Here is a 14,677-nt window from a genome sequence, read left to right as displayed (position 1 = left end):
CTGTACTCCACAACCCACTGGATTGAGCAGATTTAGTGCTTTAAAGTCTCCCTATAAAAGGATCATTGTTCCACTCTGGCACTCTAGCTGCATTGTCAGCAGTGTTGATGCTGGTGACCGAGTGCCGTGTTTGTATTTGGTGATATTCAATCAACTCTACCCTGGTGACACTGGGTACATTTGGACATTGGAGGCCTTCTGGTTGCATTCTGGAGTGAATGAGCTATTGCCTCATCACAACACTGGCCTTCTTTTTATCTCTTCAATGTCCTGGAGTTATCCAGCTATCTTGTCAGGCTCATAGAGCTGTGGTGACCCTGTGTACACCTATAACTCTCCAAATCCTGTCCTTCCCATCTGTATCCTCTTCTCCATGTCTGTCAGCTTGTATCTTTTCATATGCTCATTCTTCCATCTAGATGTGTCACAATTTGAATGAGTCAGGGACCAATCTTGTCAATTATAGTTCACCGTCTGACAATCTGACCACCTCTCTGAACACCCACTCCACAACAAGAACCATTGGCCTTCTTACTGTGCTCTACACCATTTCCCTCACTGGTATCCCAGATGTTGTAGCAAACCCGGGGTGTACTGGGCAGGCCGGCTTCAGGAGAGTCATCCTATAGAAGCTATTCAATGCTTTAGAGTTTCCCAAGTTAAACAGCATCGTGCCCAGCAATTGAAACAAAACAAACAGCAATGAACCGCTGGCCACTCTCACTCACAGAAATCACTCACCTTACAATAGGGATAACCTCAGAAATAAACCATTCCAAGTTCAGTAGCATACTTTTGGGTACCCCCAGGACTAATCTTGATGACAATTGGAAATGGCCAGTTGTCTGATTGGATTATAAATGACACTGATTTCACTGTTGTGACTAGTCACCAGAATTCCCTATGTATATTCAAATACTTAAATGTTCTGAGTTCCATTTTATTCTTGAGAACTGGTCACATCAAAAAAAGGGATAAACCACCTATTGTGGATTGTGATGGACAACCTAAAGTGACTGGAAGCTTGTACTAGTATTATCCACACTGTCTGTTCATTAAAACAGGTCACTCATTCCTGCTTCTTACTCATTGCAAGCTCCAACCTTACAGTACCTATCGCATCAGACTTACACTTAGGGCAAAAGGTTTCCAATCTGCTCTCATTTCTTTCTCAAATCTCTTACAGCATTTTTTCTCTCTGGATAAAGTACATGGGCCAGGTTTTATTGTCTTTTTCATCAGGCCTGGGGCAACTTGACCATTATAAAGCAGTCAAACCCAATTTTTGGCACATGGTTCTCAAGAGGCACTGATGCCTTCCAATTCCTAACGTGGGGGGCATTTGTTTGGCAAAGCAGAGCTGCTAAACTGGGAGCTCAAACTGTATATATTTAATACAAAACACAAGCTAAGCTGCAATGGTGGGAGAGGAGCCCATGGACTCTGTTCAACCGTTAGACCAGGGATGGCCTGTCCCTCAGCTCCACCGCCAGTATTTCACTCCAGTCCCCAACTTAAAACTCAGCTTAGAAAACTCCAATTGGTTCCTCAGCCTTTTGAAGGGGGACTAGTTCCAGATTTCCACTCCCATGTGTGTGAAAAAAGTGATCCTACTGCCTTTAGTTTTAAGATTAAACCCCATTATTCTTGAGACCACGACCAGAGGATGTAGATTCTCTCTCTCCCCCAGCATTTTTTTTCAATTTAGTGAGATTTTCCCTTAATCTATAGCACAGCAACCGAGAGCATCTTCTCCGACCAGCGCCTTTAAACTCTCCCCTGGAGAGTTTAACTCTCCCCACGGGGAGAGAAAAGGCTCGAAAAGGACCGCGAGCAACATTTATCCTAAGCTTTAAGTTCCAGGGAGGGCTAGAGAAATCCGATCTGTTATTTTACCTAAAGAAATGGGCGAGAAAATAGCATGGGGATGTTCTGGCGAGCGGGCACTGATATCGAAAACTGTGCTAAAAGAAGCAGTGTCCGTGCATTTTAACTTGCTTGAAGTTTCAGTACGTGACTTGCTGTGAGAATGGAGCGGTTTGGGAGTTAAGAGCCGATCCTCTTTGCTCTGCATTTTTCTGGCTGATGGCAAGCTTCCTGCAAGTGGGGCTGGGCAGCTTGAAGCGGCATTGATTTTGCTGTCGAGCATTAGTATGAAGGGGGGAGGGGGAAAGGTTGCGTCAGTTTTCTGTGGACTGACTCTGGTATAAATAGAGGACCGCAGAGCAGTCTCGGCATTCTCGCAGCATCATGAGCACCGCAAGCTACGAGTCCTTCTTTCACACCCACAGGAGGCGCTATGGCGACAGCCTGGCCCCCAGAACCTATGGAACTGTCCAGCATTTCAGGAGCAACTATGGATCCACCCTGAAGCCTGTCTTCAGCACCTACTCGTCTCCTTCCTTCTCGGTCAGGAAAGCGCACAGCACCTCGTCCGCTCTGGTGAGCTCGCTGGACAGCTTCGACATCAGCCAAGCGAGTGCCGTGAGCAGCGAGTTCAAGGCGGTCAGGACCCAGGAGAAAGCCCAGCTGCAAGACCTCAATGACCGCTTCGCCAACTTCATCGAGAAGGTCCATGAGCTGGAACAGCAGAACAAGGTGCTGGAAGCAGAGCTCTCCCTGCTCCGTCAGAAACACGGCGGGCCCTCCAGGCTCAAGGGCATCTTCGAGCAGGAGCTGAGGGATCTCCGGGTGGCCCTGGACGATGCCAAACACGAGAGGCAGGCAGCCCAGAGCGAGAGGGCGCACCTCGAGGAAACCCTGAAGAACCTGCAGGCCCGCTATGAAGAAGAGGTGCTGAACCGGGAGGACGCTGAGGGCCGGCTGATGGAAGCCAGGAAGGGCTCGGATGAAGCAGCTCTGGCCAGAGCCGAGGTGGAGAAGAGGATTGACAGCCTGATGGATGAGATCGCCTTCCTCAAGAAGATTCACGAGGAAGAGATTGCAGAACTGCAGGCGCAGATCCAGTATGCACAGGTGTCGGTGGAGGTGGACGTGGGCAAACCAGACCTGTCCTCTGCCCTGCGGGAGATCAGGTGCCAGTACGAGAAGGTGGCGGCCAAGAACATGCAATCGGCCGAAGACTGGTACAAGAGCCGCTTCGCTCTGATGGCCGAGAACGCGTCCAAAGACAACGACGCCACCAAGCAAGCCAGGGACGAGGTGGTCGAGTACCGGCGTCAGGTCAAAGCCAAGACCCTGGAGATCGACGGGGTGAGGGGAATAAACGAGGCTCTGGAGAGACAACTGCAGGAGCTGGACGAGAAACAAGGCGGCGAAATCAGTGCGTTGCAGGTAAGGAAAGGCTGGGAGGCATGGCTGCAAAAAGAGGGGAAAGGCAGAGCGAGAGAGAGTCCCAACAGCTAGGGATAAGGAAAGAGGAAACAATAAGAGGAGAGGAGGAGGGGAGGGCGAAGAGCGAGAAATAGCGAGAGAAGGCAAGGAAAGGAGAGCGACAGCGAGAAACAGGGAAGGAGATAGACAGGGAAGAAAATGGGGAGACTGATCTGGACATAGACAGACACGGAAGCAACGAAACAGCTAACTGCAGAACTTGAGAAGACAGAATGACAACGGATGTAAAAGGTAGCAGTGTCGTACAGAAGGGAATGCTAGAGACAGGCCACTCACTAACAACTCCGTTTCTCCTCGAATCAGGATGCTATCAACCAACTGGAGAACGAACTCCGAACCACGAAAAACGAGATGGGCCGCTACCTGAAGGAATACCAGGACCTGCTGAATGTGAAAATGGCTCTGGACATTGAAATCGCAGCCTACAGGTAAAATGAGGTGACCCCTCGCCACAAACAGCTGCTAACCCAAGCATTCAAACTAGGACACGAAACAAGATTAGCTGGAGACCCCGCCCCTCATCGCAGTTCTTTGGCGTTAGATTTTACTATTTTCCTTCACAGGCTCATTAACTGTCACGCTTATTGCTGTGTCCCAGTAAAACTGCAAAGTTAGCAACAGTAGAGGGCCATTCAGCCCCTCGAGTCAGTCAGACCATAGCCGGTCTCTCCCTTAGCTCCATCGAGCACCGTCTTCCGAGGGGGTAACAGATACTATCCCACAGAATGTAGTGATGAGGGAGCTCCCAGACTGACTCTGGCGGACAGAATGGTGCCAAGTTCCCTCATGGACGAGGCTGCATTGCACCATTTGGGCGTGGCACAGGGTGGAGTAACTCCGACCTGGTGCTGGCTTTCCAGTGTTCTCGGATTATACATGTTGGAAAATCTGGCCAACAATGACGCTTTCTGTTTAATGTTTCATTAAAGTGTAGACCTGCAGGTCTCTAATCACTTCAATTCTAAAGGATGGGTAAGGAGCAGAGATCTGTGCATGACTGTCAGCACTGAAGAACAGGACAAAGTTAATTCCAATGTTACCTGCTCTCCCGGCAGTGGTGCCAGACTATACCTCGAGCACCTCTAATTCCCAACACATCCCTCCCTCACCTGACTTCCTCTGAATAGCATGTATGTGAGTTAAAAGAGGTGGTGACAATTATAAACGGGTTTGAAGTAGAAGATAGGGGGAAAAAAAACTATTAACATTGACGAGTGAGTCAAACAGGCTTGAGATAATCACTGGAAGTACCAGAGAGGAGATGAGGAGATTTTTAAGAAACAATGCAGAGTTGTTTATCATATGCCTGAATGAGTAGTGGAAGAAGATTCAATGTAACTTTAAAAAGGTAATTTGATATGTATACATACAGCATTGTGGGTGTATCTACACCACATGTGCTGCAGCGGTTCAAGGCAGCAGCTCACCACCACCTTCTCAAGGGCAATTAGGGATAGGCAATAAATGCTGGCCTGGCCAGCAATGCCCATATCCCGTGAAAGTAGAAAAAATACATAGAGACTGAGAAAAGAACAAAATATTGCAGGGCTATCGGGAAAGAGTAAGGATCTGGGATTAATTGACAAACTCTTTCAAAGATCCAATGGGCCAAATGGCCTCCTTTCATGCCCTGTTGTTCTAACTGGGTTGAAACTTGGCTACTGGAGCATTAAAAGTGAACACTGTCAAATATTCTATCTATCCAAATTTTCTCCCACACTGAAGTGTTTGAAACGTTCTCACCTCATCCCTGTTCTGTTCACAGGAAACTGCTGGAAGGAGAGGAAACACGCATCAACTATGCCAATGTGGGTAGTATGATCAGTGGCTACTCCCAGACCCAGAGCACCTCCATTTACAGTAGGCCTAGCTATTCTCTGCAAAGCAGTGCCTATGGGCTGTCCAGCAGACCCATCATCTTCAGCTCCTATGGCAGCAGCCAGATTGAAGAAGAGGTCCTCCAGCAAACTCGTGCATTGGCAGAACAGCTGGAACCTCCAGCAGACAAGGCTGAGGAGGCAGAAGGTAAGAACTTTGAATTAGTGGGAGTTTCAGGGTATGAATTTTCCATCATCAACAACTATGTTTCAACCATGGCTTAGGTGGTTGCACTCTCACCACTAAGTCAGAAAGTTAATTGATACTCCAGAGACTGGAGCACAAAAATCTTGGGTTGCACTCCCAGTGCAGTACTAAGGAAGTGCTGAACTGTTCAAAGTGCCATCTTTCAGTGGAGGTAGGAAAACTGAGAAGCCTTCTGCTCTCACAGGTGGATGTCAAAAAAAACTCTTGGTAAAAAAGCAGAGCAGGCCTCCCAAGTTCCTGGGCCAGATTTTATCCCTCAGCCAAAATCAAAAACAGATATCTGCCCTTTTATCAAATTGCTTTTTAAGGGAGTTTGCTCTGTGTAAATTGCTTGCTGCATTTCCTACATGACAATAATGACTGCAACTCAAAAAGTGCTTGACTGCTCATTAAGTACTTGTGAATGTCCAGTGGTCATGAAAGGTTATCCCAATCGTCTAGAGGATTCTCACTCCTTGAAACAGAATGCTTTTTTTCAGGTAATAAGATCACTTTGAACAAATAATCAGTTTGTTGAGCATGCTAAAAATCTGTCAAACAACAAAGCATAGGCCACATTGAAGTGTTAGCTACATTCGGACATAAGCATTCCTTCGCTTTATACCTTACATTGTCAGACATGGCTGAAATTGCTGGGTGTCAATATATATTTCCATGTGCTTATCATCCTTGTGTTTGCAATGCAACCTTGCACCAGAAGGTGAAAGCTTTTAACAAAACACTAAAATTTTACATTTATTTTTGTTTTTTGGAGGTGAAGAGGAGGAAGGAGGAGAAGAAGATGCTGAAGAGGCAGAAGTAAAGGAGAATGGAGAGAAGGAGGAAGATGAAGAAAAGGAGGAGGAGGAGAAGGAGGACGATGAGGAAAAGGAAAATGGAGAGAAGGAAGAAGATGAGGAGAAGGAAGGTGGAGAGAAGGAAGAGGATGAGTCCCAAGGAGAGAAGGAAAAAGAAGGAGGAGAGAGTGACAAACAGGAAGAAAGTGAAGAGAAAGGAGGTGATGCTGATGAACAGAGAGCAGGGAAGGAGGAAGTGAAGAAGTAAGCAGCCAATCAAAATGATGAACAAGGTACTGAGTTGAAAAAGTGGGCAAACTAACTTCAGCCATCCAATCAAATCTGAGCCAAAGATGCAATGCAAAAATGATCCAATGAAAGTCTATGCTTTTTGTTCTAAGAGTGACCCAATACATAATGTAAAAAAATGAAATGCTTGTGCAGATTGCCAACTTAAATGACGCGTAGGGCATGGTTAATTTTGAGGAATGCAAGCCATGTGATGAATAGAAATTCTTAAGTACTTGGTAACACTTTCTTGTCATTTCGCAGTAATTGTTAAACAAAGGTCAATGTGCAATTATCTAGAAAAGTAACAGGACAATATGATGCAAGTTTGTGATAGGGTCGCTTACAATGGATGGTGCAATCAACAATAAACACAACTCTCAGCAAATACAAAAAGTGTGGTTCATTACACAATCACAGCCATACTGTTTCACAACACCTTGGGAGTTTGAAATTACACCAGTGACAATCACCTGAGAAACATTTGATAAATTAGAGATTGAATGGGCGGGAGAAAGTTTTCATAATAAAGCTGGGCTGCGGCAATGCATTACCAGTGACTAAAACAGTAGCAATGTCAACATTGAACAATAAGTTAGATGGATTGAAGGAAAGATGAATAAGGGAACAGGGCCATTGGTCCATGAGATTAAGATTGTTCCACACGTAAGAAATAATCACGAACCTGGACTGGTTGAGTCCAATTGCTTGTTTGTGTTGTATTTTCAAAATTGATTTTAATCTACGTTAGATCTATCCTGGAAACTGCTTGTGTGCTAATACTAAGGCTTTAGTATCAAACACACTAGCTGAGAAATCTAGCCAGTCCTTGCAGATTTGGTTTGCATGAATTGGCCTACTCAAAAACCAGAATCATGTGCGGAGTGAAGCACTGACTCAGGAAAGGAGATTCGGAGGTTGATGAGTCCATTATGTCACTTCAGCTGATTGTACAACAATTGTCTTGGATGCGAGATTTATCTTGGTCCTGGCAAGCTGTAATTACTGGAGTGCCAGAGGAATCAGTATTGAGTCCTCAACTAATTACAATCTATTTCAATGACATGGGTGAATGTACTGAATGTATGGTAACTAAATTTGCTGATGGCTCCAAGATAGCTAGGAATATAAGCTGTCAGCAGGACATGTAGAGTCTACAGATAGGTTAAGTGTATGGGCAAAAATTGGCAGGTAGAGTATAATTTGTTCACTTTGGCAGGAAGAATAGGAAAACAGCATATTATTTAATTGAAGAGAAATTGCAGAGCTCTCCAGTACAGGAGGTTCTGGATGACCTGGCATATGAATCACAAAAAGTTAGCATGTAAATACAGCAAGTGATTCAGAAAACAAATGGAATGTGGTCATTTCTTGTAAGGGGAATGGAATATAAAAGTAGGGGAGTGTTGCTACAACGGTATAGGGCCTATGCAAGACTGCATCTGGAGCCTGCGTACAATTTTAGTCTCCTTATCAAAGAAAGGATATAATTGCATTTGAAGCAGTTCAGAGAAGGTTCGCGTGACTGATTTCTGGGATGAAGGGGTTACCATATGAGCAAAGGTTGGACAGGTTGGGCCTATACCCATTGGAGTTTAGCAGAATGAGGGGTGATCTTATTGAAACATAAGATCCTGATGGGACTCGACAGGGTGGGTGCTAAGAGGAAGTTTCCTTTTGTGGGGAAGTCTAGAACTAGGAGACACAGTTTAAAAATTAGAGATCTCCCAGTTAAGACTGAGATGAGAAGATTTTTTTTTCCTCAGAGGGTCGTTAGTCTGTGGAATTCTCTTCCTAGTGAGCAATGGAGGCTGGGTCATTGAATACATTCAAGGCTGAGTTAGACAGATTTTTGATCTACAAGGGAGTCAGGGTTTATGGGGACAGGCAGGAATGTGGAGTTGAGGCCACTAGCAGATCAGCTGTGATCTTCTCAAATGGTGGAGCAGGCTTGGGGGTCCAAATGGCTGACTCCTTCTCCAAATTCTTGTCAGACTCCATATCCCAGCTTCTCCATCTCTCAGGTTACATAACACTTGATTTAAGACCCCGGGCTCCATACGTCAGCACTAATACACAACTTAAAAAGATAACATGAAGAGATGGTTTAACCCAAGTCTTTCAATTCAGCATATCATTTTGTCAGCTTTTGTATTCATAAGATATCTGACTCAGATTTCTACTCCTGAGGTAATAAGTTAAGAACATAACATAAGAAATAGGAACAGGAGTAGACCATTCAGCCCCTCGTGTCTGCTCTGCCATTCAATAAGATCATGGCTGATCTTCTTGTGTTTCAATTTCTACATTCCCATCTAACCTTTGATTCCCTTGCCTAACAAGAATCTATCTACCTCTGCCCTAAAAATATTCACTAATCCCGTCTCCACCACCTTCTGAGGCAGAGAGTTCCAAAGTCACACAACCCTCAGAGAAAAAAATTCTCCTCATCTTTGTCCTAAAAGGGTGCCCCTCATTTTAAAATAATTCCCCCTAGTCCTGGACTCACCTACAAGGGGAAACATCTTTGCAATGTCCACCTTGTCAAGACCGTTCAGGATCTTGTATACTTCAATCAAATCATCCCTCATTCTTCTAAACTCCAATGGAAACAAGCCCAGTCTGTCCAACCTTTCCTCATAAGACAACACATTCATTCCAGGTGTCAATCTAGTAAACCTCCTTTGAACCACCTCCAATGCATTTACATCCTTTCTTAAATAAGGAGACCAAAGCTGCACACACTACTCGAGGTGCTTCCTTACAATGCCCTGTATAACTGAAGCACACACACTTACTTTCATGTTCAATCCCTCTCGTAATAAAGGGTAGCATTCCATTAGCCTTCTTTATTACTTGATGTACTTGCATACTAACTTTTTGTGACTCAGGTATTAGAACACCTAGATCCCTCTGCACCTCAGGATTATGCAGCCGTTCTCTATTTAAGTAATATTCTGCTGTTTTGTTCTTCATGCCAAAGTGAACAACTTCACATTTTCCCACATTAAACCCCATTTGCCAGATCTTTGCCCACTCACTCAGTCTATTTTTATCCATCTGCAACCTCCTCATGTCCTCTTCACAACATACTTTCTTACCTACCTTTGTGTCATCTGAAAATTTAGCTACCATTTCTTCACTCTCCTTATCTAAGTCATTGTTGTATATTGCAAAAAGTTGAGGCCCAGTACAGGCTCCTGTGGGACTCCGCTTGTCATGTCCTGCCAATCTGAAGAAGACCCATTTATGGATACTGTCTGCTTTCTGCCAGTCAGCCAATCTTCTATCCAAGCTAATATGTTACCCACTATACCAAGTGCTTTTACTTTCCGTAATAATCTTTGATGTGGCACCTCATCAAATGCTTTATGGAAATCCAAGTACAGAATGTCTACAGGCTCCCCTTTATCCACTGCAGATGTTGCTCCTTCAAAAAACTCCAATAAATTGGTTAAACATGATTTTCTTTTCACGAAACCATGCTGACTCTTCCCAATTGCTTTGAGCTCTTCTAAGTGCCCAGTTATAACCTCCTCAATGATCAATTCTAAGAACTTCCCCATGACAGACATCAAGCTAACTGGCCTATAGTTTCCTGTTTGCTAACTTCCTCCCTTCTTGAACATAAGGGTTATATTTTCTACTTTCCATTCTGATGGAACCTTTACAGAATCTAGCAAATTTTGGAAAATTAACACCAGCACATCGATTACTTCATTAGCCACCTCTTTTAGGAGCCTAGGAAGTCATCCATCGGAACCTGGAGACTTGCCAGCCTGCAGCTCCATCAACTTGCTTTGTACCATTTCCCTTGTGATTTCAATTTCACCAAGTTCTTTTCTCCTGTACACCTCCTGATTTGAAGATATTACTAGAATTTTTTTTGTATCCTCTATAGTGAACACAAAAGCAAAATATTTGTTCATTTCTTCTGCCATTTCCTTATTATCCACCATTAACTCCCCATTGTCACTCTCTAGAGCAACATCACTCACTTAACTTACTCTTTTCCTTTTTAGATACCTGTAGAAACTCTTGCTGCCCATTTTTACATTTCGAGCAAGCTTCCTCTCATACTGTAATTTCTTTCTCCTGATTAACCTTTTAGTCATTCTCTGCAGTTCTTTATATTCTGTCCAGTCTTCTGTCCTGCCACTCATCTTTGTGGAGTTGTATGCTTTTTCCTTAAGTTTAATGCTTTCCTTAACATCTTTAGTTAACCATGGATGGTGGGTCCTCCCCTTAGGATTTTTAATTATAGTAGGAATGTACAAATACTCTGAAATATCCCCTTAAATGTCTGCCACTGCTTCTCTGTTAAACTATCCTCCAGCCTAGTTTCCCAGTTCCCTTCAGCTAGCTCAGCTTTCATCCCCACATAATTTCCCTTGTTTTAGTTTAAGGCACCAGTCTTAGGCTCATTCTTCTCCCTTTCAAACTGGATGTAAAATTCAATCATATTATGGCCGCTCTGCTATCTAGGGGTGCTCTAGGGGTGCCTTTACTCTGAGGTAAGTATCTAAACACTTTCGACCCCCATTTCCAGCACCAGCCACTCTTGGGTCAGGAACAACAGATTAAAGCCATCATCTTTTCATTTTTTCTGCTGAGATTTATAACTAATTTTCACAGGTGGTTTTGTATTTAATCATTATACTCAGGCACAGATTATTCCAAGAGTAAATGTTACCAAACCATCTCCACTACACATAAGCAATTCTGGTTGGTTTCATTTCCTGTCCTTCTCCTGGCCAAAAAAAAAAGAAAACCAAATGAAAAAAGATAAGTGTAAAAAACCATTGGATCCATTGAGTTTGTCCATGCAGCAATTGAACAACAGTCTCCCCCACACCCCGTCCCGACCCACCAAAGCCTCTATGATCTCCTTGAAGAAACAATATAGTCATTAGCCAACTCAGGGAAAAGGATTCTTGAAAATTTCCCTTGAGTTGATCAAAAATCAATTCTGGAAGAGAACAATGTTTCTGAGGTACATCTTACCTACCTCTGTACACAGGGATATCAGCTCCCTTGTCATCATTTATCATCAATCTGCATTTCCTGTGTGAGCCAACAACCTTTCCCAACAGGCAATAAGATTTAGGGAAAGGACAAATGCAATTTTCAAGCTAGTTCTTTGCTTATGTAAATTATATGCATGTATCGTCCATTCTACCCCACTTTCTAATAGAAATAACCTGTCTACTTCAACACACAGTCTTTATGTGAGCTACTTCAATCAAGTGTCCCTGAAACCCATGTTCTTCTCAAGACAAGTGATCCATCTCTGTTAGTTATCATGATAGCCAAGGGTGTTCAGACTGGGTATTCATCTTGTGGTTCTCCTCTGAAGTTTTTCTAAGGATGTCACATTTTCCCCAATGAAGTGACCCAAATGGACACATGACTCCAGATGTTGCTCAGCCAAGATATTATATGTGGACAGTATGTTGCTCCTGGTTTCATGTCATCCAAGCTATAGGTCCCAACACCCTATTGCTTGTATGAAAGTTTTAACACTGTTCGTAGATCTTTTCAAAATCATGCATAACACCTAAGCCCTTTCAGCGGGCTTCAATTCATATTTCACCACAGTACAAACAAGATTAGAATTCATCCTACCAACATGGTATGTCATCTGCCAGATGCAGAGCCAGTCCCATCACATCTAGATCTTATTACAATTTTGTCAATAGTTCTCATGTTTCTTTCATCTTACAAACTCGGAGACCATCAGCCAGATCATCACTGTAATTTGCAAAGCATCGATCCCTGAAGGACTCCACTAGCAATCAATCTCCAGGAGGGGTCACTGACATCAATACAGCCAATTCCCTATCTAATCCAGCTCCAATCCCAAAGGACTATCTTAGAAAGGAGAATATTGAGATATCTTATCAAAAAACATTCTGAACATCAACTAGCCTTCATTTAACATTGACTGGGGAATCTTGTCAAAAGAATACAAACAGATTGTTGAGACATGAGCTTTTCTAAAAGGCATCTTTGTGGAAATAATGACTAATTTCCTTTCATGATGATCATATAGGGCACACCTCATCATACCTCTGAGTAATATTCCTACAATGGATGCTAAACTTATAAGCCTGTAATTTCCTGGTTGTGACTTGGCACTCATTTTTAATACCAGGCCAAGTTCACAATCCCTTCAATCACCAGGAAACAACCCCAATACCCAGTAAATGGTTGAACATCAGAGTAAGGAGCTTCCATTTCTTGAAATCACAGGTAGCTGTGAGAACCTTTATTCCCTTCAAAATCAATTCTTCATCTACTTTATGATTGACTTTAATGTTTGCTACACACAACATAAACAGTAACTAAGCACAGTTCACAGGGGTAAAGACTGGTGCAAAGAAGCCATTCAAAATACTTACCATACTCTCAGAGCTCACCTGAATCTATGCTGAGCAACCCTTTGGTTGCCCTGTGATTTATTGCTGGCTGACTCTAAGCACAATAATGAAAAAACAATTAATATCAACCCCACAGTTATCCATAACATTCCTCGGCACTAACCTTTGACCTTCCTGATAGCAACTTACATTCCCTTAAAATGAGCACAATGTCCAATCTACGAGTTATTTCTTTTGAAACTGTAGAGGTATTTCTGCTTAAGTTCTTGATGTTTTCACGCGTGATCAGTCAGCCATCTTGGTTTTAGCATGTGACCTGATTTTTTTTAAAAGGTAATACTAGTTTCCTTTTCAATTAGAATAATTTTGAAGGTGTTCCATTTTTCATTTGTATTAGTGAACCCGAACTTCACAGCCCAGTCAACCCAATTTAAGTGCTTTGGCCTCTTGAAGTCTCAAAATTGTATTGACTTTTTGGGTATTTTTGTGGGACCGATCTGCATCAGTCAAACTTTGAAGCAATCAAACAATATTAAACTGAAAAAAAAAAGCATTTGAATGTCAACTGGACACACACAAACTCAGAAAGGGTTTCAAAAATACTGCTCCAAGTCAGCACTAAAGCCTTTTCAGTAGTTGTACTTGAATAGTGAAGCAAAAATCTTCCTGGAAAGTGGCTTGTTCTTGTCCAACTGAATGCCTTCTGTTCATATCGGTTTTCTTTAAATATAACAACTCCAGTCTTATTGATCCAGTGAATTGTTTCACTTTGGTTCACCTGCTGCCTCACCCCTTGCTTTATTTTAACCCTTTCCTGTGCCTACCAGATATTTACTCCCTTTTGCTGTTGCTCTACCATTAGCCCTTGTTAACCCCACTGCACATTGAAAACTGGGGTCAGAGTTGCTGATAGCCATGGCTATTCAGGGACCTATTCTGGGATTGTGAATTGTTCTCCTAATGTTCATCCATGGTATGTGGGCTTTGCTGGCTGGGCCAGCATTTATTGCCCATCCCTAGTTGCCCTTGAGAAGGTGGTGGTGAGCTGCCTTCTTGAACCGCTGCAGTCCATGTGGTGTAGGTACATTCACAGTGCTGTTAGGGAGGGAGTTCCAGGATTTTGACCCAGCAGCAGTGAAGGAACGGTGATATAGTTCCAAGTCAGGATGGTGAGTGACTTGGAGGGGGTGGTGTTCTCATCTATCTGCTGCCCTTGTCTTTCTAGATGATAGTGGTCATGGGTTTGGAAAGTGCTGTCAAAGGAGGCTTAGTGAGTTGCTGCAGTGCATCTTGTAGATGATACACACTGCTGCTACTGTGCTTCGGTGGTGGAGGGAGTGAACGTTTCTGGATGTGGTGCCAATCAAATGGGCTGCTTTGTACTGGACGATGTCAAGCTTCTTGAGTGTTGCTGGAGATGCACTCATCCAGTCAAGTGCAGAGTATTCCATGACACTCCTGACTTGTGCCTTGTAGATGAGTGACAGGCTTTGGAGAGTCAGGAGGTGAGTTACCCACTGCAGAATTCCTAGCCTCTGACTTGCCCTTGTAGCCACTGTATTTATATGGCTAGTCCCGTTCAGTTTCTGGTCAATGGCAGCCCCCAGGATGTTGATAATGGGGGATTCAGTGATGGTAATGCCATTGAATGTCAAGGGGCGATGGCTAGATTCTCTCTTGTTGGAGATAGTCATTGCCTGGCACTTGTGTGGCACAAATGTTACTTTCTATTTGTCAGCCCAAGTCTGGATATTGTTGAAGTCTTGCTGCATTTGGACTTGGACTGCTTTGGTA

At 43.5% G+C, this 14,677-nt stretch overlaps 1 protein-coding gene across 2 annotated transcripts; it reads left to right on the top strand.

Annotated features, from left to right (window-relative positions):
- Positions 1-2,250: 2,250 nt before the first annotated feature.
- On the top strand, positions 2,251-6,882 carry LOC121289824 (neurofilament light polypeptide-like). Of its 2 annotated transcripts, none has more exons than XM_041209702.1 (4): positions 2,251-3,294; positions 3,658-3,782; positions 5,120-5,379; positions 6,200-6,882. In XM_041209702.1, the coding sequence occupies exons 1-4, from the start codon at positions 2,251-2,253 to the stop codon at positions 6,481-6,483; spliced, it is 1,713 nt and encodes a 570-aa protein (XP_041065636.1). In that variant the 3' UTR covers positions 6,484-6,882. The 2 variants fall into 2 exon arrangements, with proteins under 2 accessions (XP_041065636.1, XP_041065635.1); XM_041209701.1 differs by having other exon boundaries at positions 6,194-6,882.
- The last annotated feature ends 7,795 nt before the right edge of the window (positions 6,883-14,677 follow it).

This window comes from Carcharodon carcharias, chromosome 17 (genome assembly GCF_017639515.1).
Source record: "Carcharodon carcharias isolate sCarCar2 chromosome 17, sCarCar2.pri, whole genome shotgun sequence".
Taxonomy (NCBI): domain Eukaryota; kingdom Metazoa; phylum Chordata; class Chondrichthyes; order Lamniformes; family Lamnidae; genus Carcharodon; species Carcharodon carcharias.
This window is presented reverse-complemented; position numbering and strand designations above follow the sequence as displayed.